The sequence below is a fragment of the Talaromyces rugulosus genome, chromosome III, assembly GCF_013368755.1.
Source record: "Talaromyces rugulosus chromosome III, complete sequence".
Taxonomy (NCBI): domain Eukaryota; kingdom Fungi; phylum Ascomycota; class Eurotiomycetes; order Eurotiales; family Trichocomaceae; genus Talaromyces; species Talaromyces rugulosus.
In genome coordinates, this window is record NC_049563.1 from 788,812 (window position 1) to 812,537 (window position 23,726).

Consider the following 23,726-nt stretch of genomic DNA (forward strand, 5'->3'; position numbering starts at 1 on the left):
TGCGAGGGCGATATAATGGCCATTGGCGTGCCTGGTTTTTCACACTGTCGTTGCGAGTGATACAGCGATGATTCGTATTGTTTCGTCAGGTTGATATCAAGTGGGCACGTGGGAAGCCACAACAGAGGACTGCCTCGAGTGGCGTGCTTGACACTGAACATCGGTCAGTCTTTAGCCTTTTCATTGGTGCCTGGATGCATGTAGCCTTCTATCTTAAGGCTGTCAAGTTGAGCAGCAGTGGTGTGAAGGAAAACGGAGTCGCTTTGCCGCCGCCTGATATCGATTATCACCTGATAGAGTACACACTGAGTACTGGGTTTATTGGAGGAATTTATATTCAACATTCTCATTGTTCAAAAAATAAAATAAAAATCGTCACTCATACGCCCAAAACGCCTGCAGTCCCAGTAATATCTAGTAGGTATGCGCCCTTTTTTTTTTGTCCTTGTTTGTCCCTTTTTCTCAACTCGACAAAGTTCCAGCAGTGGGAATGGGCGAAATGGTAATAGAATCGTTATATGTGATAATTCAGAGCAACGGAGAGAGAGAGAGCCGAGAATCGAAGGTCGAGTGGAAATATAAAAAAATCGAGAGGAAAAAAGGGAAAAAAAAACACAGGATTTATTTCAATCCCAAATCCGTCATTTCAACACCATCCGCACCACCCATCCACAAAATGTTATTGCATCTGGAGTCAGAGTCAGCATTTGGTCTAATAACCCCCACACCCAGTTAGAGAAAAGAGAAGAAAAACACACCTGATCAGCACTAATCCCAGATTGCCCGTGTTCTTGCCGTCGATAAACTCTTCCGTGTCCCGCAGCAATACATTCATATAGGAATCTATGCTCTCGAGGGTTCCTCGATACTCGGTCTGGCCCCATTTAAGGCGGATCACGAAGGCGGAGCCGACTCTGAAAGGAAACAGATTATTAGCGTGGGGTTTTTTCAGCTCTTTGCGCGAAGAGGGTTTCGTACTTGGCCTGCAGAAAGGGACGCGGGTTGACTGGTTGGAACTATAAAAAGTCAGTTAGCAGGTTGATATTAAAGCCCGGAGAGAGAAAGCCCGGAGAGAAGTCTTCATGTCGAGGGGGAAGAGAATAGGCAAGCTTCAAGCGGAGGCACAGAATCCATCACATACATTCATTGTTATAGCACGAAAAGAAACTTTCAAAAAAAAAGATAAAAGCTGAAGGACAGGCTGGCTAGTGGCGACCTTCGAAGTAAAGGCAATGGCGAGTCGGAAAATCGCGGTCTTGGGAGCTGAGAAAGATGAATGCGTGAATTTGTTCTTGTCGCGCAGATTGAAGATTGAAGGTCTCCGCGGTGGGAAGAGCTTTTGGCCAATAGAATGTGTTACACACTACACCGCCTTGAAAGTGGGGCCTATACTGCCACACCACATTTTGCTTCATCAAAATAAATAATATTACTTCATAGCAAATACAGAATTGATAAAATTCATTCCTCATGCAAGAAATTCCATTACTACTAAAATACAAGCTCTCACGGCACATTTGCTCTCATTTTCTTTTACTTCACGTTCTTGATATCCCAGGTCATCTCCTTGATGCTCACCTCTTCACTAGCCTTTTCATCGTAGTCGTACCAGTCGCCCTCGGTCAGGTCTATTTCTGTAAAGACAGTTGAGCTTTCCGCACCTTTGGCTGCCCATTCGCCCTGATTAAACAGTCAGCACGACTTGGTGATTTTCCCAAATGAAAAGAAAGGAAAGCTTAGACAGGCTGAACAAGTTCTTTTGCCATTTTCTCGAGTCTAAAGGGCACCTCGAAGAAACACTTACATCCGGTTTAAACTCTGTAAATTCGAGCCCGCGACAATCAAACTCGACAATCTTCTGGGTCTTTGCCTTGGCATTATCCGTCGCCTCGTAGGCGTTTGGGCCCGCAGAAATGCTTGCAGAGTGTGTTTTCTACTGGAAGTTAGAAAGAACGTACGAACAGGGAAATAGAGTAACGAACCCCGCAGACCTTGCATTTCCATACGAAATTGGCTTCGCCGCGACTTCCGGGGATTTCGTGCTTTTCCTGGTTGCTGTTAGATTATTGTCTTGAATATCTGAAGAGATGAATGTGTTGATATATCGATTTATGTGATTGCCACGGTCTTGTCACATTTTCACCTCCAAACCAAGACAATAATGGCAATATATATAAAAAAAAGGAGCCTTACATAACGCGTAAAGCTAATCCAATTCGGATGCACCTCCCTGCACGAACTGCAGAGGACCTTGAAGGTGTAATAGTACGGGTCTTCCTCGGTGTCCTGCGGCCGCAGCTCGGTCACACTGGGGGACGACGTCAGCAATGGAATTGGAATTATCAGACTGGTACACGGCCTCACCCTTGCAGGTCGGCTGTTAGTACCAAGGAGAGCATTTTGGTTGTTTTGTTTTGCTTGGTGACTTGGTGATGATGGCTCTGGTGGGTGGTCTGATGATGCGGGGTCGGTGTCGATTGCCGGCAAAGGTTTAACGCCTGCGCCTGCCGCTTGCCGCGTGCCCCGTTGACTTCATTGATATACACATATACACCATTATCCAAACGATAAAGAATGACGTCTCAGAGTTCAGCATTAGCATGTGTGACCATGAATCCGCATATTTATTTGAGATCTAAATTTAAAACGGCTTTATGCCTCCCGTTTCCTTTTCAAGCTGGCTTTGGCGTTCGAACAAAGCGAATGACAGGAAATCACCAGTCGAGAAAGGAGCATAGCAAAAGGGTGGTTGTTATATATCTGGCTACATCACCTACCGATTCTGTGAATAATTATTCATCATCTTCTGCCTTGCTTGTTTGTTGTTTGCTGGCCTCCTTAGATCTAAGTTCCCCCTTGACACCACACTGAGCTGAAAACGCCTCAAAATGGACCAGCCGAATGTATTCCGCGAGTTTTCGAAGAAAGTCAAGACGGTATTAACATCCCCCGATCCCCAGGTCATTCTCGACGCTTTGCGAGCTTTGGCAGAAGGAAAAGAAGCGAATTTGCAAGATGGGAGAGTGATAGAACCACTCGGGCCGTGGGAATCAAGCCCAGAGTCAGAATCAGCCTGAAGTATACACAGAGGCACTCACTACGCTGCTGTGTTGGGCCCTTAGAACCTTTCCCAATCAATTGCGCTGGGGTAGAAAGAGGCTTCGCAGTGAGTCAGCGAATGAGCCTAATCTATGGGAAACCTTGGCTCTCTTTGATGGCCCTGAAGGGTATAATCAGAGGTATGTTTGGTGCGATTCAGTTCGATAATTTACAGTGAGTGCTGACTGTTCCATTTAGCTTAGTTGATCTCCCAAAGATCGCTTACAGCGACCTCGTGGCGCGTCTTGATCAACCGCCGCCAAGGGTTGTCACCCACATAGGGGGAGTGTCATTGCCGAAAGTCCTTGGACCATCCCAAAGCCAACCAGTCCAGTCTCTGGATGAAGACCTTCCGTACATTTCGGACTTCTTGCGCGGCAATGGCACCGCGAGGGCTGTCGCGGCCACCCGTTGCAAGTTTGGGTGGGAACGATTATCAGTAGACTGTCTCTGCCTCTACGTGGATGCTGATGATACCACCAGTCTTGAGAATTCAGTAACTTCTCTGGCGGATCTTGCCATGATTAGGGAGAGCAAGCTTTGTCATACAGGGGATAGTTTGTCAGAGGCCCAGAAACTCCTAGCGCCCACAGGCATTACCGAGTTAGCCCTTAAAGAGCGAATGTACGACCTTCGGCAAAACCGTATCCGCCGTGTTGTTCGACAAGATGGTAATATTTATCCCGGACAGTCCATCTCCCTTATGGGAGAGGAATCAAAGGGCTCGGTTGGGGTGTTCCTGTCCCCATGTGGCGTAGACGAACACAAAGTCTACGCCTTGACGGCACACCACGCTGTCCCGTTCAAAATAGCTGGGCAGCGTGTCATCACACCCGGAGGACTTGATATATTAACTCAATTGCAGCGGGCAGTGGACTCTCACCCCAAAGACATTGAGGTACTGCTGAAACGACGGAACGAAGCCTGCGGGTATGCGGAATACGGCCATATCGGATCAAACCAGCAAGGGTGGGGGTCTGATTTTACATTGATTCATCTTGACGACCATTGGATAGGGGAAAATGATGAATTGTATGATGTCGACCTGAGCGTCTTGCACAACCGTACCGAAAAATCATTTTTTCCCCGGAGACCGCGGTATTGTGGACAATATTGATCCCCAAGCGGGAGACATTGTTTACCAGGATGGAGCGACAACAGGTGGCACAGTAGGACAGATAGGTTCATCAGAAGTCCTGTTGTTTGAGCGTGGAACGGCCTCTGACGTCGTACGAGCCAAGTTTCTTGCAATATTACCACTTGACGTCCCTTTTAGGGATGATGTATGTGCCAAAGGCGACTCGGGATCTGGTGTTTTTCTGCCTGCCCCCCAGGAAGATGGTTGGAAGTTTGCCGGACAATTGGTTTCGATGATTGATATGGATGGATGGGCGGGCCTTATGATACCCCAGAGCCAAGTTTTTCAAACTTTGAAGGAGAAAACAGGAAAGGCTTGGAGGTTGTCGGGTTGAATTTAACTAGAGGTTACGAGAAGAACACTTGCTGTTCCTAACTGAGAGGGTTGAATGAGCGGTAGTTATAGCCGTTAATAGTTAAGCTTACATGATCTTGTTCTTGTCGAGATTTATCAATATCTACAACGTCCGGTTTCTCTAATTTTTATGTTTAGTCTGTAGGAATAAAGTACACCGATTCTCATCTTTGTGTATTTGTCGAGTTTGGCATGAAGCCTGTTTCTCTTGTAGTGATCTACTTTCGACTTTGACACCAACTGGCAGAGTCACGGTCTCTTTTTTTCGTGGAGAGCGAGAGGCATGCTGAATTTCAGATAGGGGGAAATGCTAGTTCTGCATTATTCTTGATTTTTCCCACATAATAAGTCATAAAAGTATGCCAATCATGGCAAATAAAGAAGGGTTGGCGGAACATGACCATCAGCACAGCCTGATAGAGTTGGGTAGCTGGTGTTCCCGATGCCTGCAGTAAGCCAGATCATAAGCTGAGCCAATGCCTCCCCTTCTTTCCTCCATCGTCGGGGTCCATTTACAACCCAGAAAATAAAGCAACTAGGCTAGTGTAGGTATCAGTGGTTTGAGTTGCAACGGGCTAGGCCTTAGATATAACATTCCAATATTCATTTATAAACGCTATCGTGATATATACATGACATTATACAACAACAACAACAACAACAACAACAACAACAAAAAACTCATCACAGTCGACTCGACGACGCTTGGCCGAGTTCATTCGTAGAGAAACTGTTAAAATACTCATTCAGAGCATCAACAGTACCACTGCCTTCAACAAGCTGCACGATACAGGCAACATGGCTGTCAGGGCGCACAACCACAACACCGCCCTTTTCAGGATCAAAACCCAACTTTTCATGAGCAGGAAATTTGGCGTGTGGTACGCGTACATCGGGGATATCGTCGGCGTATATGTGATGGTGATAGTCTTTGATCACCTGGGGCAAGGATGATACCTCTACTGCATTCTTCGGCGAAGCGAAGATGACGTTGATCGTGAATAGTTTCGAGTGAGGGTTGTGTCGCTCAAAGTAGGATACATGGCCCAGGTCTGGTCGGCGGTAGACAGACAGGAAAGAGTTTTCCTTTTCAAGGTTCTGTGCAAAGTCTTCAATGGCCACCTTGTTCCTTGATGGCGAACCGGCAAAGACAAAGATGCGGAATGCTCCGTTGGCGGGGACTTCTTGTTCCAGGTGGACAAAGTTTGCATCAGAGAGGCGCGTGACGCTGGTTGGAGTAAAAACGCGTCCAGGCGTAAGCTTGACGCCATCAATGCCAAACAGGGGCGATTTTGCTGGGTGGCTGGAACTCCAGTTGAAGACATTGGGCTCGTATGCAACTCCGTAACCACTTGTAAACTCGCAAGATGACTTGAAAGTCTTGACAAAGTCGTCTTCTTCGCCGTCGCTGTGACCTGACTTTGCGTTGCCAACCTCTTCTGCTGTTGGGGGCCGCTTTGAAAAAAGTGCAGCGTATTTGTTATCGAAGCTCAACAGGTTCTCGGCAATCTGTTTTCGTTCGAGCTCATATGACTCCAAAATAGATCGGTTTGCAAAACCGCTCTCTACCGCATGCAGCTTCCAGGCAAGATTGAGGGCGTCGTGGAAGGCAGTGTTCATTCCCTGACCGGCTTTTGGCTGCACAAAATAAATTAGTATCTATAGAGATAGTGTATTGGAAATACGTACGCTATGCGTGTGGCAGGCATCTCCACCCATAAAGACACGATGGTCAAGGGTGTACTTTTCCGCGATTCCCTGTCCGATAGGGTATACCGAATACCACTCGACGCGGTCCCATTCGATACTATACGGCTGAAGAATCTTTTTGGCGATCTCCTGTACTTCCTCGGCAGTAGCAGTCTTTCTCGGGCTCCAATCGGAATCGGTGGATGAAGCAATTTGCACATACAGCCGCACCATGTTTTCCTCTCGGGGAATCACCATAATTGAGCCGCTGTCTGAGTGGATTGTGCATTTTGTCTGAATGTCGGGGAAATCGGTGCGAACAACACCATCCATCACGCCCCAGACAAAAGAAATCTGGTCCTTGTACGACATGCCAATGCCGAGTTTTTCCCGGACAAAGCTCCGGGCACCTTCTCCGCTGAAGAGGTACTTGGCGCGCACGTTCTCGATCACATTGGTATCGAGACACTTGAGACTGACCTCGACGGGGTACGCCTCGTCGCGGCCGCTGTTTTTGAAATCGACAATGGTCCAGGGACGCTGAATAAACGTCCCCGCCTTTTCAATCTCATCCAAAAACATCTTTTCGATTTTGCCCTGGTGCACCAGCGCCGTAAAGGGGAATCGGGTGTCAATGAAGCGCGGACAGCTCGGCCAGTTCCCAGTCCTGTGGATGCCGTTACCGCCAGGCTGAGGGTCCCAGAAGGCGACATCAAACACCTTGGCCGGCTCGTTGGCCATCAAGGCGCGCTTCAGCCCCAGGTTCCGCAGGATCTCTATGGATCGTGGCTGGATGCCATCCGCGCGACCAGTGGCAGTGGGCACGGGTCTGTTGTCGATGTGCTTGACCTTGTACCCCCAGCGCGAGAGACACAGAGAAAGCAGAATGCCGACGGGGCCTGCGCCCACGATGACGATGTCATACCTGTTATCGGGTGGCGACATTGCGGGAGAGCTCAAGCTTTCTTTTCGACCGATGATGAAATACAAAATAGAGTACAAGAACACAGCGTCAGCCAAAAGAAAAGCTCATGATATACAGAGAAAAAGAAAAACATCGAGATAGCCGGGGGCCAGCGAGGCCATTAATACCCCGAATCATCGCGGCTGTCATTGCGCCATCGGCCGACGGAGAAGAAAGACGGCAGATTTGCAGAGCCAACAGCTTAAACAAGACTGGGTCGGATTTTCGGTTAGCGACGCACAAGGGCTCATTTGGCGCGCATCTCGGCGGATTCGAGGCTGGGTCAGAGCGACTCAGATGATGCTGGGGGGAAGTTGTGCGGGGGGGGAAGCTGGAAAACTACCGCTTTGGCGCTCCGCTCCACCACGGTTAAGATGTCGGCAAGTGGATCACGGGTTGCAGACTCGGCATCTATAGAGAATCCAGGTCACATTATTTATTATTTGGTCTGGAATTTGGTACAAGTTTAGCCTGTGGCTGGCTGTTTCAGATTTTGTTTTTTAAACTGGTTTACTGGACTGGAGACTGCTGTGAAACAGAGTGCTGGCTGGCACATGCTGGCACGTGACCTGAGAAGACCTAGGATCTGCATCATTATTAGGAGTATAACTGCATTTGATCTTTGGCTATAATCACTAGACATGCAATGATGAATTAGGATTGCTTTTCTCAACTGTATCTGCTAAGAAGCGGGCCCTAAGCCGACATGCTACAGTGTATGCCTTTATATAAACAGACTCTGTGCTCACGACGATGATGATCACAACAACATGTGTTGTTACAGATGCGGTCTGTTATGTTGTGTGCCATCGTCGTGGCGATAGGCCATGGGCAATCACAATCTAATCCACGTCAGCTTCTCTGTCTCTTCTCCTTTTTCCCTCGTGGCCCATCACTCACATTCACCCCTCTTCACTCTTCACTGTGTGGTCTGCCTCCATCACCAGTGCATCCAAATTTCACTGTCATTTCACCTTCTACACTTTCTTTTATCCATTCACAGAACATCCTGCGTTTTTGAAAGCACAAAAAACTCTCTGGCCGGCGTGGCCCCCCCTTTTGGAGGTTGGAAAAACTGTTCCTTGAGCCCTGTCTCCAAAATGGCAGATCAACCGACCGATCAACGCGAGGAACAGCATTATCCAGACCCCGAGGACGACTACCCCCTCCTCCTGGCAAAAAGATACAACCATGAGGCCAAGGACGGACAAGAGAGTGCTTGTGATGACAGTATTGCATCTCTGGTTCCCTCATCACCTAGGTCTACCTTCTCCTTGGGTCGTCTTGCACGAGGCGTTGTTGACTCTCTGATGCCTGAGCCTCTCAGACCACAGCGTGTGCTTAAGAAACGGCCAGCGCCGCTTGACCTCTCCCCTTCGCGTAATTTCAATGCTAGTACAGTAGCTCTGAATGAACGGTCAGTATGTGAGAAACTCATGGGAGGGCTTCCAGACTAACTCGGCACTGTAGATCCAAATATCAAGTCAGGCCATGCTCCTCTGTTTACGACCAGCACCACCCTTGGCCAGCTTCTACTGTTTGCAGCGAGGCAGCGCCCCTTCACGAGGTAGACGACGAGAGCTATTTTGGTCCCCAGGAGCGTAGCTGGACTGGAGAAGCGAACGAGAGGACCTGGGCCAGCGAGCCTACAGGACCACTGGCACCGATGAGTGGCAGCGTGAAAGGAAAGGCAGCTGTTGCAGATGGAACTCGCCACAACCCCGTCCTGGATACCGAGGCTAGGTTCTGGATGCCAAGCAAGACACCAGACGAAGGACAGCCGGCAGCAGAGGAGACAGTGCTGTCCGAGGAAGAACTGGAGCAGCAGGCGGTGGAGAGAGAAGAGCAGCTCGTCTCGCAGGTGGCCGCCCTGCGCCTCCCCACTTTCACGCGCCGTAAACAACCCGTCGTCCAGCCTTCCACCGCCTCTTCCTACGGTGACTCTGAGCCTCTTCTCCCAAGCCACGGCGACCACGTCCCCTTTGACCCTGTCGATCCTTATCACCACAGCGGCCAGCCGAAGAAGAAGACTCTGTACGGCCCCGAAGGCTATCTTGGCAAGAAAAAGGACTGGAAACAGTCGCCTTTGCAGAAAATGGTTTCCAAGGTGGGATCCGTGGGCACGCGTGTGGTAAACAAACCCCCAGAAATTTTCCCCTCCACAAGCACACAAATATAGCTAACCAGCCTACAGAGAAACTCCATCCGTCGCTCCCTTGAGAACAACGCCAAGGACCAGAGAACTGAGCTCGTCCATGGCATCGTGATGAAGCCCAACGTCCCCATCCATGTGGCGCGTCAGACTCAGGCTGAGATCTACTCCAAGCTCGAGCTCTTCATGTGCGTGGCTGCCAACGAGTACCTCCTCGTACAGCTGCACTACAACCGCTTCGTTGGCACTGATTCTCTCAGACGCTTTGTCGAGTTCTGGAAGGCCAAGAATCGCCCCACGGTCCCCGAGTTCCAGTTCGACCTGAAGACTCAGTACGACATCGTCATCCACAACGTGCGCACCCTTGAGTTCCCGGGCAAGTATGGCTTGGATCCAGTGCTGTTGAAATCTACTCTGGATGCCTGGGGCAGTGTCGTCAACCAGCTGAACGTCCGCAACTTCTGCTGGCCCGACAGCGCTATTCTCAAGCTCTTCCACGATGTCTTTCCAGTTCTCGAGATGCTTGGAGCGCCGACTGAGTTTATGGCCGTCTTTCTCGAAATGCGTCGCTTGGTCGTCGAGATTGTCGAAGAGTCCAAGAAAATCAAAAAAGTCGACAAGGCAACCTTTGAGCCTCAGAGCCCTGTTCCCACCATGCCTCGCCGTGGTTATCACAGCGGCTAAGAATTGAAGCCTGTCCGTCCTTGACTCAGGGTATTGCACAGCATTCATTGCAAAGCACAGGATATCTTGCTACTCCCACCATGATCCCCATGGGCGATCAAGTCGAACGGCCACTCTCATCTTCAACCATCTTCCCATTCACCGCATCTGCAATCGCAATCGAAAATTCGTTTTATCTTTTTTTGTACGATTCATACTATTTTCTTCTTCTTTTTTTTCTTTGTTTCCTATGTCTCAACTCCTATTCCAGCCCATGGCGCGTTGCCCTGCAACGATGCTCTAAATTGTGTATGCTGGCGGAGCTATTGTCTCTTTTTGTCTCCTCACAATGTGTGCCTGGAGTAGTTAGTGAATAGGCAGATGAATGAAATAATGCGATGCGGTGTAAAATATATCTATAATAATATAATAATAGAATATAAATTGTAGAAAATAAACACTTGTAGGCAGCGGCCAATTAGCCCAGTTACGTCATCGAGCAGATCACATGCCAAGCCTCACCGCGAACCTTCCGCCTTGCTCTCTTTCTCTTTCATCTTTACACTCAGTGCATTGTATACTTTTAGCTTTACAGCCTGGCTATCGACTTTGACTGGGTAGGTCTGATATATCTCCATTCAGTCTCCAAGTATGGCCTTTGTTGGCTCTGATCCGGATACCTGCCAGTGGTAGCTAAACTCCTACCACACCGCTATCGTTAACACCATGGATGAAACAAAAACATAGCGACGCTAGCATCTCTTATCATTGACAAACACCAAAATGTCCGGTCCGGTGCACACGTACGGCGCGACCTGCCTTCGCGCAACTCCGAAACAAGATCTGGTCGCTCTACGGTCGTCCTCTACGCCTCCCCAAGTCCACGCCCAGTTCTTCTACACGTCGTCTCTTCCTATCGATGATCCCCTCACGCCCTTGCCTGCTCCGACGAACTCGGCGACCTCGAATGCGGCCTCTGTGCCTCAGCCATTTTCCGCGCGAGACAATATTACATTAGAGCAGACGTGGAGAGCGCTGGAGGCCTCCCGAAATGCAAGGCCTCAACAAGAAGCTAGCGAATCGCTCCAGGGGTCTAGAATATCTACTTTGATTCTTCGCGGGAAGCAATCTCTGGAAAATGCCACATCTGTTTCGGGACCCAGCCTTGCGGCGAGAACTTCAGAGGACATTGCGATCAATGACCAAAGAGAAAGGGGACAAAGTTTAAGCACAACCGGCCAAAGGAGTTTGGGGAAATCAGCGTCTCTCAAGAAGAGGGATATCTCGCCCCTAGGGAGGCGCATCAAGTCTGCAAAGCGCACAAGTGCTTCTTCTCCGGGCGCAGAAGACGAAGGATTTGACTTTTCTACTTCTCATGAGGGACAGCCTGCTGGCAATCACATCAGTGGGTCTCCATTCGCTAGATCTTCATCGAGACGGTCGAAATCACCTTCAGAATCTACTTTGGGAGACGGAACAGAACGTAACAGCGCTCGATTTGAAGCGTCAGCTCGTGACTTTAAAGATACCGACACAAATCTTGCTGGCGATGCTCATTTGGCCCAGGACACTGAGGCTGCAGGAGAAGACACTGAAAATGATTCTGCAGAATATAAGATACCCGTTGGGGTGTCGCGTCTTCATTTGGTGGAACTTCCGGGACTAAAGGTATTTCTTAATATAGCATTTAGTTACAACTCGTATCTGACTGGACCTAGATGAAACCGATTTATTGGAGCCCTCTACATGACATATCAGACGTTCTTCGCGCTACCTGGTTCTACAAAAACACGATGCTCCCTATCGAGCCACGGCTCGCAAATGAACTGGAGAAAGGCTACCACTACATGCGTGCTTGGACAGAGACTTGGCAAGATGAGCTGAACAGCTGTGTCGAAAATGGAGCCGAGGCCGAAACGAAAGTCATGTATAAGTTGTGGGAAGATGATATCACGGCTGCAAGCACAGCTACAAGCCGGCCTAGTACGATGCAGGACGGGGGTTCTCTCCCAAATGCTTCAAATGATACTGCCAAGGAAGATAAAAAGAACTTTTCATTTGCACAGAATGTATCTGCAAGCGGGTCGGACAACGAGCCAGAGACGAACCCTTTCAAGCAGTCGAGTGTCATCTTCGTTGACGGCAAAGACGCCCAAATTCTCCGACCAAGCCTGCTTCCTTCTGTTTCGAGAAATCGTCGACCGCTCAGCCCGATTCGAAAGGGCCGCCAAATCGGCATCCCAGTTGTTCGTGGGTTTGATAGAAAACAGTGGGATGAGCTTCATCCTACCAAACAAACAAACATCGACATGAGGCACTATATCATGCGACCTCAGATGAGGAATGCTAGAGGGGGCCAAATATGTTATGCATGTGCTATAGAGGAGTCCCGCCCGAATCCATCGGATTTGATTTTTGTCATTCACGGTATTGGTCAGAAGTTATCGGAGAGGATGGAGAGCTTCCATTTTACTCACGCCATAAACAGTTTCCGAAGGTCCGTGAACATGGAGCTAAACAATGAAGAAATCTGGCCCCATATACGACAGGACCATGGAGGCATTATGGCGCTTCCTATTAATTGGCGGTCCACGCTTTCGCTTGACGATGCTGAAGCTGATCCTTTGAGCGTTGATGACGACCCAACCGCCAACCAGTACACGCTCAAAGATATCACGGCTGATACGATACCAGCAGTCCGTTCGCTCATCAGTGATGTCATGCTAGATATTCCGTACTATCTCTCTCACCACAAAGACAAAATGGTACGAGCGCTCGTGAAGGAGGCCAACAGGGTGTATCGGCTTTGGTGTTTGAATAATCCTGGGTTCCATGAGCACGGAAGAGTCCACTTGGTCGCCCACTCGCTTGGAAGCATTATGGCTCTAGATGTTCTGAGTAACCAGCCAACCAAGCTTCCTGACATTGATTTTCATCGAGACGAGTTGCACATGGACTTTTTTGAGTTTGATTCGAAGAATGTCTTTCTCTGTGGTAGCCCTGCCGGTCTTTTCTTGCTGCTCAACAAAGGTGAGGTTTTCATTATTTTTTTCCGAAACCTAAATACTAACTATTGTCAGCAAATCTTCTTCCGCGACGAGGTAGGAACAAGCCAGGCAGAGAAGGGGAAGATATGCAACGAGGCGTTGCTGGAGAGGCAAAGAAATACGGTTGCGTGGCAGTTGACAACCTGTATAATATTATGCACACTACTGATCGTGAGTCTTCTATTCTTCCTTTATCTTCTGTAATATACTGACCCAAAAAAAACTAGCTATTACCTACCGACTGAACGCAGCCGTGAGCAGCGAGCTGGCCGAGTCTCTAAAACCCGCGTCTGTGCCTAGCTCATCTTCTTCATTTTTCTCTTCCCTGGGCAGCGTGTTCCGGTGGAGTTCAGCCAACAAGGGGATAGGATCAAAGACGCCCTCTCGCCCTGCTGCGGTTAGCAAACTACCATCCAATGTTGAACTCGAGACACACGACTTTAACCGTGAAGAGATTGCCGAAACTCGAATGCTGCTGCTGAACGACAACGGCCAGATTGATTACTATCTCTCTGGCGGTGGCGGACCACTGAATATTCAATATCTCAACATGCTAAGCGCCCACAGCAGTTACTGGATTCTGCCAGACTTTGTGCGGTTTGTCGTTGTTGAAATCGCAAGACGCCAGGACAAAGATGGCACAATACCGGCTCTTCGTGCAGAGAAGAAGAAAGGTTGGAAATCGTGATAGTTTTGGTTATCTCTTTTCATTTTGCTGAGAATATTTGCGCCATTTTTGGTTTGGGTGTTTTGAAGTTCCGTTACAGCGCTCATATAACAGTTATACCCTCATATCACTTTTTGCATACTTGGCTAGACCTCGCTACATTCTGAGCGTTTTGTATACATAGTTTAGACTACATATATAAAATACTCTACATGGAAACTAAGTCAATGACTTGCTAAAAAGGCATTTTTTAATATTTGTTCAAAACTCAAATAACCATCTAGTTCAAATGGCAAAAAAAAAAAAAGAAAAAAAAAAAACACCCACTCAGTCATCCGAAACAATACTCCCCATCAACAACGCCTCCACAAGCTGATTCTCTTCGATTCTGCCCACTCCAGGCCGGAGAACCAGCAAAGCATTCGCCTTGGCAAGACTGCCCACGCGTGAGCTCCTCTGTCCCACACCAGCAAGACCCGTGCTGGCTGCGTATAACCGGCCGTCTTTGTTTGATGCTGTCACGATGGCGCGGTGGTATTCAGTTCGTTTTGGGTCGAGTGGAATGGCGTGTGCGAGTATTGCTGAGACTATAGGTAGACCGACGTTGCTAGCGTATTTGTGAGATGTTGATGCGGCCAGACCCATCATCTGGTGCAGCGAGGGGAGGACGAAGAGGTTCAGCGTGACAAGCGCCGAGACAGGGTTTCCAGGGAGAGAGAAAATCAGTCGTCGCTCGCGCTCTTGCTGTGAAGTTGAAGCTGGAGTTGAAGGTGAAGTTGATGATGACGAGGTTGGTTTGTATGGTACTGAAGCAAATGTGGTGGGTTTGCCTGGTTTCATGGATACCCTACCAAAGTGAATTGTGCCGCCGAGGACGCGCTCGATGGTGGGTTTGAGCAGGTCGAGCTCGCCCATGGATACACCCCCAGTTGTGATTATGATGTCTACGGGGGGCTGCTGACCAGCTCCTAAACCGCGCAGAGCACCTCGCAGGGCTTGTTCCAGTTCGCCAGCCGGCGTGTCGCGCGCGATGCCGAGATCAACGGTCTGGAACCCCCAGGAGCGAAGACATGAGATCAAGGACGGTCGGTTGGAGTCGCGGATCTGGCCACCGGTGAGAACCCTGCGGTCGTCGTGCTCGACCAGCTCGTCGCCAGTGCTCAACACGCCGACTGTGGGCTTTTTGAATATCTTGACCGTGTGAGTACCCGTCGAGGCCAGTAGGCCGATTTCTCCGCCGACAGCGGAAATCAAATCGCCCTTGGAAAGGATCTTGCTACCCTTGGTCACGTCACTTCCGGGCTCGCGCACATTTTCACCGGGTTTGATTTCGTCGGTTAGGATTTCGACTGTTGCTTCTTCTTTTCCGTCGGGGGTTGTTGATGCGAGAGCTGTGTCTTCGACCATGACCACTGCGTTTGCATTTGGTGGAAGAGGAGCGCCAGTCGTTATGCGTGCTATTGAGCCTTGTTCAAGAGGCGGTGGCATCGATGCGGCTTGTGCGTGAGAAACTGAAGCAACCGGAAACACGCCCTTTGTCCGTGGGCCAGGAGCTGATTCCTGGGGCGCAATCACGGCATATCCGTCGACAATACTTGCTCGATATGCTGGAACAGCTTCTCCAGCATATACGTCTTCGGCAAGCACCGAGCCGACAAGATTTGAGTCTATGGGCACTTCAATGATAGAAGGTTCTGGGGTCTCCTCTGCGATTATCTTGAGCGCCTCTTCCACGGAAAGCATGGGATACGGCGAGGACCGATATCGTCTTGTGGGACCTGCATTTGGGTCGTTCGACTGGGGGCGATCTTCTGGTAAAGTATGGGCCTTTGGAACCTGGTGTCCTCCGGATTCACCGCCATGGTGATGGTGATGATGATGGTGGTGACTATGGCCATGGCCATGGCCGTGGTCGTTGTGCTTTGTTACATTGTTGTTTGTTGCCGACACTGCAGCTTCTGATTCCAGTTTCTTTAGACCCCCAGCATGGATTTCTCTTGAATTTGCGCCTGCTGCTTGAATGCAAGCATGCGGCAAGAGATTAATGACAGCTTCGAGGTTTTCCTTTGCTCCCTTGGGAGATCCTGGGAGTGTGAGGATCAAGCTCTGGTTTCGGACTCCTGCTACTGGGCGAGACATGACGGCGACTAGTGATTATTAGTTAATTTAGACAAGTAATTTTCACAGCAGTCATACGTAATACATACACGGTGTCACCTGTAGAGAGGCAGCGAGCATGCCATGCCTTTGTGTGTTTGTTAGTCCATAAATCATATATGATCGGCCCCCGAGGTTGATACAATGCTTACACAAGACCAGGAGCATGGCGATGTATCAATGGCGAGACTGTCTATCAGACAGAAAATACAAAGTTAATATAAACGAGTAATTGGCAGTGGAAAAAAGAAAGGGAGATGAACCTCAGGCGTCACATCCTTAACAGCGAACCCTGTTCCCCCGCTAGTCACAATCAAGTTGTAAATGTCAGACTCATTGTCTGCCCATTCTTTAATTGTACTCTGTATTTGCTCCGGGTCATCAGGTACAATCCTGACAATTGGAGCTGCCCAAGTGCTCGATCGCTGCGAAAACGCCTCTGTCAGGGCGGGGCCGGCCTTGTCAGTGTGCGGGTCTTGGGATGCTGTGTCTGAGATGACCAAGACTGCCGGACGCAGAGAAGACATTATTTTGTTTTATTTTAATTTTTTAGTTGGATAAGGGAGATATCAGAGGAGTCCTCATATAGTTGTGGAGGGAAGATGTTGGGATGCAGCAGTGACGATAAGCTCATGAATGCATGCATGGGCTAGACCAAGGTGCCCCACATGCAGAACTGTATTCTCGATTGTATTCTCGATTTACCTTCCACTGTATTTTTCGATCGTGTTCTGATTAACAAAATGCAGGTGACTTTCTCTAGAGCTAGTGATGATAAAAAAATACACTCGAATTGGGTACATAAATGTGAGACATATAGTTCAATACATAGCTCAATATAACCCATTCTGCCACACATCATCAATTGATATCAGAATGAGATAGCGGCTTCTTGCTGGTCAGAACATTTTCAACCAAAAAAAGATATGCTATCAGAGTAACTGTACATTTGCCTGTCTAGGCGAAGCCAATCTTCGCGGGGAGAGAAATTAACACACAAACCCATACGCCCCGTGCCATATATGCTCGTAATAAGCTCTCTTAACCAAGCAAGAATTTTGAACGCTGCTCCTCAGAGCGAAGCGAGTTCCTGCTTGCAAATCTGTCTTCACCCGCCCCATTCCATCGCTCACTTGAAATCCACAGCCTTGCCAGAGACGAGCAGTCCAATGATCAAACCGAAAAGACCGAGAACTGAGCTGAAAATCTCAACAACCAGAATTTTCACGAAACTGTAATAATGAACATGTTAGCATGGTGAAAAAAAGGGCGTAAGGATAGAGAGAAACCAACAGGCTGGGATCGGCGGCGTCGGCCAGAGCAGCACTACTACCGTTGATACCGACAGACACACCGCAAATCAAGTTGGTAAACCCGACGATAATACCAGACCAAAACAAGGCAAATCCAGTGTACATGTTGCTGGCCGAGTAGAGGTTTTCCGGGTCGACGCTGTTAAGCTTGGAAGTGAAGATGATGGCCATGATCACACCGTAGATAGCCACGACCTCGCAGAAAATAATCGAAATCAAGTTTTTTGTTCGTATTCTAGGTGCCTTGACACCTCCACCCAGGATAGACGAGCCGGTAAGGAGGATTCCCCTGAGAGTGACGAGACTTGGTCAGAACCTGTAACGTGTCCACATGTTTGATGATATCCCTTGTAATACGCACCATGCTGCACCAACAACTGAAAGACCAATGCACATAGCGATACCGATAGTTGCCCATGTGAATGGCGAAACGGATTCGAGGAATTGTCCAACCTAAAAGTCTCCTGTCAGAACTATGCACGGTCCCACGATCGCATCACCACTATACATTGAAAGCTTCTCCCTCGCCATGAAACAATAGATCTAGAGAGTATGTTAGCAAGCCGAAGAAAGAACAAGCAGACTGGAAGCTCTTACAAGCACCAACGACAACAAATGCCGTGGTCGAAATGCCAATGGGATAGAGAACCATGGTTGCCGGAGATCGCAGGCCAGCGGAATCTTGAGCGAAGGGGAAATACACCGACAGTATAAGTAATCAGAGCAAGTTATCTAGGCGACAACTGCACATCAGAAAACCAGACGTTGGACCCGTTTGACGTGTTGGGGGTAAATACTGCCTGGTCTTGAGCTGTTGTTGCGGACGAAGGTCGACCTCCCATTTGCCGGGCGGTGAGGCTGGGCGGCGCAGTGGTTGGTCCGCGCCCTCGAGCATGGCCGCCCGCGGCATGCAGTGGGCGAAGCGGACTGCGAGCTTCCCCTTCTTCTTCTTCTTCCCAGAGACTATTGCTAGGTGACTTTGTTGGATGCCTGGTTTTGTGTCTGCCTTCACGACCGCTACGAATATATTCCCTCTGCTTTTCTCGACATTGAATCCCTCGCCGTAATCACGACCCTTTTATTTTTGTACGACGTGTGTCTATCTGATCCGGTCCCCTGAGGACATTCTTGATACCGATCAACTCCCTCGGCATGGCTTCTTCTCAAACCGCCGTCGGGTCGTATTCGAACCCGTTGAAAAAGTTCAAGTGCGTTTTCTGCCGTCAATACCACTTCTGCAATACCACTTCTGAATGTGGAAATCGCTGGAACTGAGCTAATGCGGTGACAGATTGGTCTTTCTCGGAGAGCAAAGCGGTCCGTTGTTAAAATGAATTTACTTTTACATCATTATACTGATTTTATGGCAGTCGGGAAAACATCGTTGATCACGCGATTCATGTATGACTCTTTCGACAACACATACCAGGCAACAATCGGAATCGACTTCCTCTCCAAAGTGAGCCCTCAAGACTCGATTATCTTGACACCTCGACTTTATTACGATACGTGCTAACTGATTGTTTCTGTGCTTAGACTATGTACCTTGAAGACCGGACAGTGCGATTGCAATTGTGGGACACAGCAGGCCAAGAACGGTTCCGTTCTCTTATCCCTTCATACATCCGCGACTCCAGCGTGGCCGTTGTCGTGTACGATATCTCCAACGCAAAGTCGTTTCAAAATACCCGTAAATGGGTAGACGATGTTCGAGGCGAGCGAGGAAACGATGTTATTATTGTCCTGGTGGGAAACAAGACAGATTTGAACGACAAGCGCGAGGTCACCACCGCACAGGGGGAAGAGGAGGCTAAGAAGAACGGTCTGATGTTCATCGAGACCAGTGCCAAGGTTGGACACAACGTCAAGCAGCTGTTTAGGAGAATAGCGCAGGCTCTTCCAGGCATGGATAGTGAGGCGCAAAGAGGCGAAAACCAAAGTATGTCGTTTTCCTGATCCAGACGTGTATACATGGGCTCTGACTGACTGATGAGTTCTAGTGATTGATGTCAATATCAACTCGCAACCAATAAGTAACGACGGCTGCGCCTGCTAAGCGCTGCCCACCATGGATTAGTCCGAGCTTTGTCTATTTTACATTGTTAATAAACGACGCCGCCACGCTCTTGTAGCCTTTTCTTGACATGTACATCATTAACAAAATATTTTGCCTCTAATTACGTGCATACTTAGACGTGGTCCTTGAGTCTTACTTTATAATGTTTTATTCAATCCTATTGCTCATTCCGCATTGATTAAACTGTATTGTTATTGTAAACGGTAGCAAGTAACAAAACATTTAAGTACAGCACAGGCAACATTGAAATAGATACTATTAATGCAACTCGTGTTCACATATGTCATTGTTCTCCAAGACTTGGCGCTCATTTCCATGCAGTGCCAAGTCGATCATCACTTTAGCCAAGGCATCAACTTTTACCGATGGGCCCAAGCCAAACACCAGGCTTCTTATAGTCATTTCTTTTGAAAGCACCATACCAGGTCGCATAATGTAAGACTCTAATCTGGGCTCGTGGTCTTTGGCGTATGATAGTAATTTGTTCTCTACCTCACCCTGTGTACTAAAAGTTAAACTGCATTCTGTATGGTTGGACGGCGTTAGTTAAATGATATACATACTCGGATATGCCGATAATCCTGCATAACCCAGAGAGCCTTTTCCTGGTCTTTCTCTGCGCCTGCACCGCTAAGATATACGAAACGGAATTTCTTCCCACCCTCGGGGGTTGACAAGAAATTTTGCTCAAACGCTTGAACCGCGGCGAGTGTATAATCGATGCTCACCTTTCGACTGGTCTCGTTGTCTGGCATTCGCGCTTTTCCTAATGCCCTTTTAACACCTACGTTAGCGGTTGTATAATGGAGACTAAAAAAAAAAAAAAACCTACCATATACAAGCCTCGGCACCACTTATCTCCTGCAATACAGGTTTGGGATAGACGAGGAAATCCTCCATGACGACAACTTTCACTTTGGAGTTGCTTGTCACTGGCGGCTGCAGTTCACGACGCGACAGGGCCACAATGGAGGAGATGCTTGGGTTCTGAAGGCATTGGTCGAGTATCTCGCGGCCAATGAAGCCGGTCACGCCAGTCAATATGACCTTCATCTTGCGGTTTCTCGTCAAACTATTCACGGGTAGCAAGCTCTGAGACTCGTTGATAGCACCCGAATAAGCATATTAGCCAACTTTGTCGTCGATATCGCGGGGTTCAGCCATATTTAGCATAGTCCATAACGTAAGCATAAACGCCAAACGCCAGATGTTTAGTTTATACCAGTGTTGGTTGCAGGGATCATAATTATATACAAATAGTATCCGTACAAACAAGGCCCTCAGCCTTCAGGCGAGGCAGGCGCGCTATTCCCGATCGAGAACGCACTCAACGTCATGCTCAATAATGGGGCTTGGCGGGCTTGGCAGGCGGGTCCCCCGGGAGCGCCTAGCGCCGCCCGTGCCCGAACCCCCAACCGGGCGAATTCTGCTTCTTCAAACTCCCGCCCAACAACTGCTTGTCTTATCCAGCTATCGCCGCCGCGCTTTTCGTTCCTTTATCTTTGGCGCTCGACTTCGCGATACCTTGTCACGCTCAATACCCACCGACAGACCTCTTACTTTTTTTTCGTTTTTGTTTTTGTTTCGAATTCCTGTTGCTGGCGGTGGTCTGCGGCCATCGCTCGAGCACTCACCATGGCTTTCCGCATTTTCCAAATGCCACGCCCCAAGGTACGACCTGTTCTGTCTGCGCTTCTAGCAGGGAATGGCTGCGATTAGAAAGCAAGAAGTACTGACGTGACCGCATTTTAGAGCTTCTTGTATATCATGAGCTTACAGACGGGCGCCTCCCTGATCACGCTGTCCCTGCTCCTCAACAAAATCAGTGGCTTGTATGGCCTCCTCGCTCTATTGACCGGATACCACCTCTCGCCCGTCCAGCTGTCTATGTACATTTACTCGCTTGCTGCGCTTGGTCTCGCTGTGCTTCTATTTCCTCACATCCGAAAGCAAACTCCTCTACACTGCCTGGGTCTGGCTTGGGTTTATTTCTTTGATACTGCCATCAACACCGCATATACGGCAGCATTTGGCGCAACATGGTTCCTCGTCGTTTCTCAGCATTATCACAATGCCCCAACTTCGGGTGCGGGATCGACTATTGACGACATCTCCGGCTTCACCAACCCAACATACAATGTTTCCTCGGTGCATGTTGCCGGCAATGTCCTATCCCCCGAACAAGATGCGGGTATAACGGCCGATCCTTCCAGCGCTCCGGCTGGCAGCGTCGCAGATGGAGCCGGAACTCCCAGCTTGGGAGACGGCATGCAACAACCAGAGAGCTTTGAGAGTATGATCATGATCTCCGTTTTGTTGATCATTCGTGTCTACTTTACGTTGGTCATGTTCGCTTTCGCCAGGCAGGCCCTGCGTCAAAAACTGCTGAATGCGTCCCAGCCTCGCTACAACCAGCTCCCGACTCACAGTAGAGCAACTTCGGTCGCCACCGTGGCTAGCGCTGCTGATATCGACCGGGAACCATTCCTCCCGCATACCCCTGAAGGCCAAGGATGGCATGGAACAGCAGGCCGTGCTATGACCAGCGTATTCCGCAATTATTGGTTGGGAACAGACCCGTCTGACGAAGAAGACGCCGCTTGGATGAGCGGCTTTGGCCAAGGTGCTCAAACCAACAACCGCGACAATCTCTCCTCGGGAATATCAGAGCGAGAACGCCGCCGCCGGTCCGGAACCGGCCCTCCAAAGCCCTCGCAGTCTGTTCTCCAGGCTGCATCATTGATGCAACCTGTTTATGGCGAGCACGGAAGCGCCGGTGTCAACCTCCAAGAATTTCACGAACCCAGATAAAATGGATTTCAAGATGAAGAAAAAAAAAACACAGATAAGATTGCATTTTGCTGATGTCAATGTGGCTTTTCACGGCGTAATTGGATCATTGGGTTCAAGAAACACAACCCCTTTTGAGGTTTCTGGACGGCCTTTCATGAAGTGAAATTTTTTTGGTCTTTTTTTGTAATTGCTATTTTGAGCAACCGGTGGCTATCATTGAACAGTACACTTATCATGGCAGTGCATGATGGCATGGTTGAACGGCAAAGTGGCGTATATATATAGCATGCCCGGTTCTGGCATGGATTGGTTGGCGTCGACAGGTATATATTGATTGATTGTTTTCAATCTCGAGTGTGGTGTTTATAATTCTTGACGGACCCTAGATTTGGTGTTCATGTTGTCAATAGATGCGCCTTTACATACATACATTTAATATCTACAAGTTTAGTATATATAACGTATTTCACAAGTAAGCCGCGCACACAAGTAAACCGCGCACCCCACCAAAATCTTTCGACTTTTCAACCCACCACTCACTTCAAAACTTCGTTTTCATCAAAAAATGGTCCAAAATCATAGAAAAAAAGACCCAAATCATGATGGGCGACTTCTACTTGCTATTAACGCGTTGAAAAACAAAAAAATCACGAGTCTTCGCAAAGCTGCGCGTCTTTTTGAAGTGCCTGAGTCAACGCTTCACGATCAAGTCAACGGCAGTACTGAAATGTCAATTGTCGCTTCAACTCGACAAAAATTATCATCTACTAAAAAAAAATCATTTTATACATAGATTCTATCTATAGAATCACATAGATGTCCTATCCAACCTCAAATACTTCAGGTTATGGCCAATATTCTCCTTGTAAAACGAGGAAACACTACCACACCAGCTATTGTTGGTATAAATTGGGTGAGCAACTTTTTAAAACGCCAAACCAACCTTAAAATGTGATTTGTATGTTAATTGAATTATTCCTGCGTCAAATGTGAAGATCCAAAGCTTATAGGCTTTTTTTTTTGACACTTTTAAACGCATTTAAATAGAGTACGGTATTACAGATGAAGATATTTACAATTTTGATGAGACTAGATTTGCTCTTGAGATCATTGCCACTGTAAAAGTTATATGCAGCTATAATAGATCAAGTAAACCAAGCCTCATCCAATCTAGAAATTACGAATAGGTCATTGCCATGGAATATATAAGTATACAAGGATGGGTGCTTCCTCCCTTGATTATATTTAAATCCAAGCATAAATAGACTGATTGGTATACAAATCTGATTTTATTTCTTAATTAGTTAATTACTTAATCACCAAATGGATGGATATCAGATGAAATTGGATTACTTTGGCTTCAAAATGTGTTTGATAAATTTACGAGGCATCATACAATTGGAAAATACCAGCTATTGATATTAGATGGCCACAGCAGCTATTTAATACTAGAATGGGATTAATATTGTTATAATCATGACATTATTTCTGTATGCATGCCTTCTTATTCCTCGCATCTATTACAGCCACTTGATGTGGGTATTTTTGTAGTTCTTAAGTGCCGCTTCAGACGCGCAGTTGAGGATTGGATGTGCTATAGTATTAACTATATT

The 23,726-nt window shown here is 48.2% G+C and overlaps 8 protein-coding genes across 8 annotated transcripts; 5 read left to right on the plus strand and 3 right to left on the minus strand.

Annotated features, from left to right (window-relative positions):
- Window positions 1–621: 621 nt before the first annotated feature.
- On the minus strand, window positions 622–7,225 carry TRUGW13939_05133 (uncharacterized protein; the record flags this gene model as incomplete). The annotated part of the gene is made up of 8 exons (XM_035488298.1): window positions 622–688; window positions 759–1,016; window positions 1,538–1,680; window positions 1,805–1,933; window positions 1,983–2,048; window positions 2,194–2,530; window positions 5,280–6,229; window positions 6,281–7,225. The coding sequence occupies 8 exons, from the start codon at window positions 7,223–7,225 to the stop codon at window positions 622–624; spliced, it is 2,895 nt and encodes a 964-aa protein (XP_035344191.1).
- On the plus strand, window positions 2,889–4,571 carry TRUGW13939_05134 (uncharacterized protein; the record flags this gene model as incomplete). The annotated part of the gene is made up of 4 exons (XM_035488299.1): window positions 2,889–3,061; window positions 3,123–3,239; window positions 3,298–4,163; window positions 4,225–4,571. 4 exons carry the CDS (start codon window positions 2,889–2,891, stop codon window positions 4,569–4,571), a joined length of 1,503 nt encoding a protein of 500 aa, XP_035344192.1.
- A 1,119-nt stretch (window positions 7,226–8,344) lies between the features above and the next one.
- On the plus strand, window positions 8,345–10,080 carry TRUGW13939_05135 (uncharacterized protein; the record flags this gene model as incomplete). The annotated part of the gene is made up of 3 exons (XM_035488300.1): window positions 8,345–8,661; window positions 8,715–9,375; window positions 9,439–10,080. The coding sequence occupies 3 exons, from the start codon at window positions 8,345–8,347 to the stop codon at window positions 10,078–10,080; spliced, it is 1,620 nt and encodes a 539-aa protein (XP_035344193.1).
- Window positions 10,081–10,842: 762 nt separating this feature from the next.
- On the plus strand, window positions 10,843–13,794 carry TRUGW13939_05136 (uncharacterized protein; the record flags this gene model as incomplete). Its single annotated transcript, XM_035488301.1, has 4 exons — window positions 10,843–11,727; window positions 11,778–13,089; window positions 13,140–13,277; window positions 13,334–13,794. 4 exons carry the CDS (start codon window positions 10,843–10,845, stop codon window positions 13,792–13,794), a joined length of 2,796 nt encoding a protein of 931 aa, XP_035344194.1.
- A 306-nt stretch (window positions 13,795–14,100) lies between these two features.
- TRUGW13939_05137 (uncharacterized protein) lies at window positions 14,101–17,895 on the minus strand (the record flags this gene model as incomplete). The annotated part of the gene is made up of 9 exons (XM_035488302.1): window positions 14,101–15,920; window positions 15,981–16,018; window positions 16,083–16,123; window positions 16,194–16,233; window positions 17,064–17,162; window positions 17,224–17,532; window positions 17,605–17,696; window positions 17,752–17,786; window positions 17,841–17,895. 9 exons carry the CDS (start codon window positions 17,893–17,895, stop codon window positions 14,101–14,103), a joined length of 2,529 nt encoding a protein of 842 aa, XP_035344195.1.
- Window positions 17,896–18,395: 500 nt separating this feature from the next.
- TRUGW13939_05138 (uncharacterized protein) lies at window positions 18,396–19,299 on the plus strand (the record flags this gene model as incomplete). The annotated part of the gene is made up of 5 exons (XM_035488303.1): window positions 18,396–18,451; window positions 18,535–18,560; window positions 18,614–18,702; window positions 18,780–19,182; window positions 19,244–19,299. 5 exons carry the CDS (start codon window positions 18,396–18,398, stop codon window positions 19,297–19,299), a joined length of 630 nt encoding a protein of 209 aa, XP_035344196.1.
- A 279-nt stretch (window positions 19,300–19,578) lies between these two features.
- TRUGW13939_05139 (uncharacterized protein) lies at window positions 19,579–20,373 on the minus strand (the record flags this gene model as incomplete). Its single annotated transcript, XM_035488304.1, has 3 exons — window positions 19,579–19,818; window positions 19,884–20,094; window positions 20,153–20,373. 3 exons carry the CDS (start codon window positions 20,371–20,373, stop codon window positions 19,579–19,581), a joined length of 672 nt encoding a protein of 223 aa, XP_035344197.1.
- Window positions 20,374–20,955: 582 nt separating this feature from the next.
- TRUGW13939_05140 (uncharacterized protein) lies at window positions 20,956–22,131 on the plus strand (the record flags this gene model as incomplete). Its single annotated transcript, XM_035488305.1, has 2 exons — window positions 20,956–20,991; window positions 21,073–22,131. 2 exons carry the CDS (start codon window positions 20,956–20,958, stop codon window positions 22,129–22,131), a joined length of 1,095 nt encoding a protein of 364 aa, XP_035344198.1.
- Between the last annotated feature and the right edge of the window lie 1,595 nt (window positions 22,132–23,726).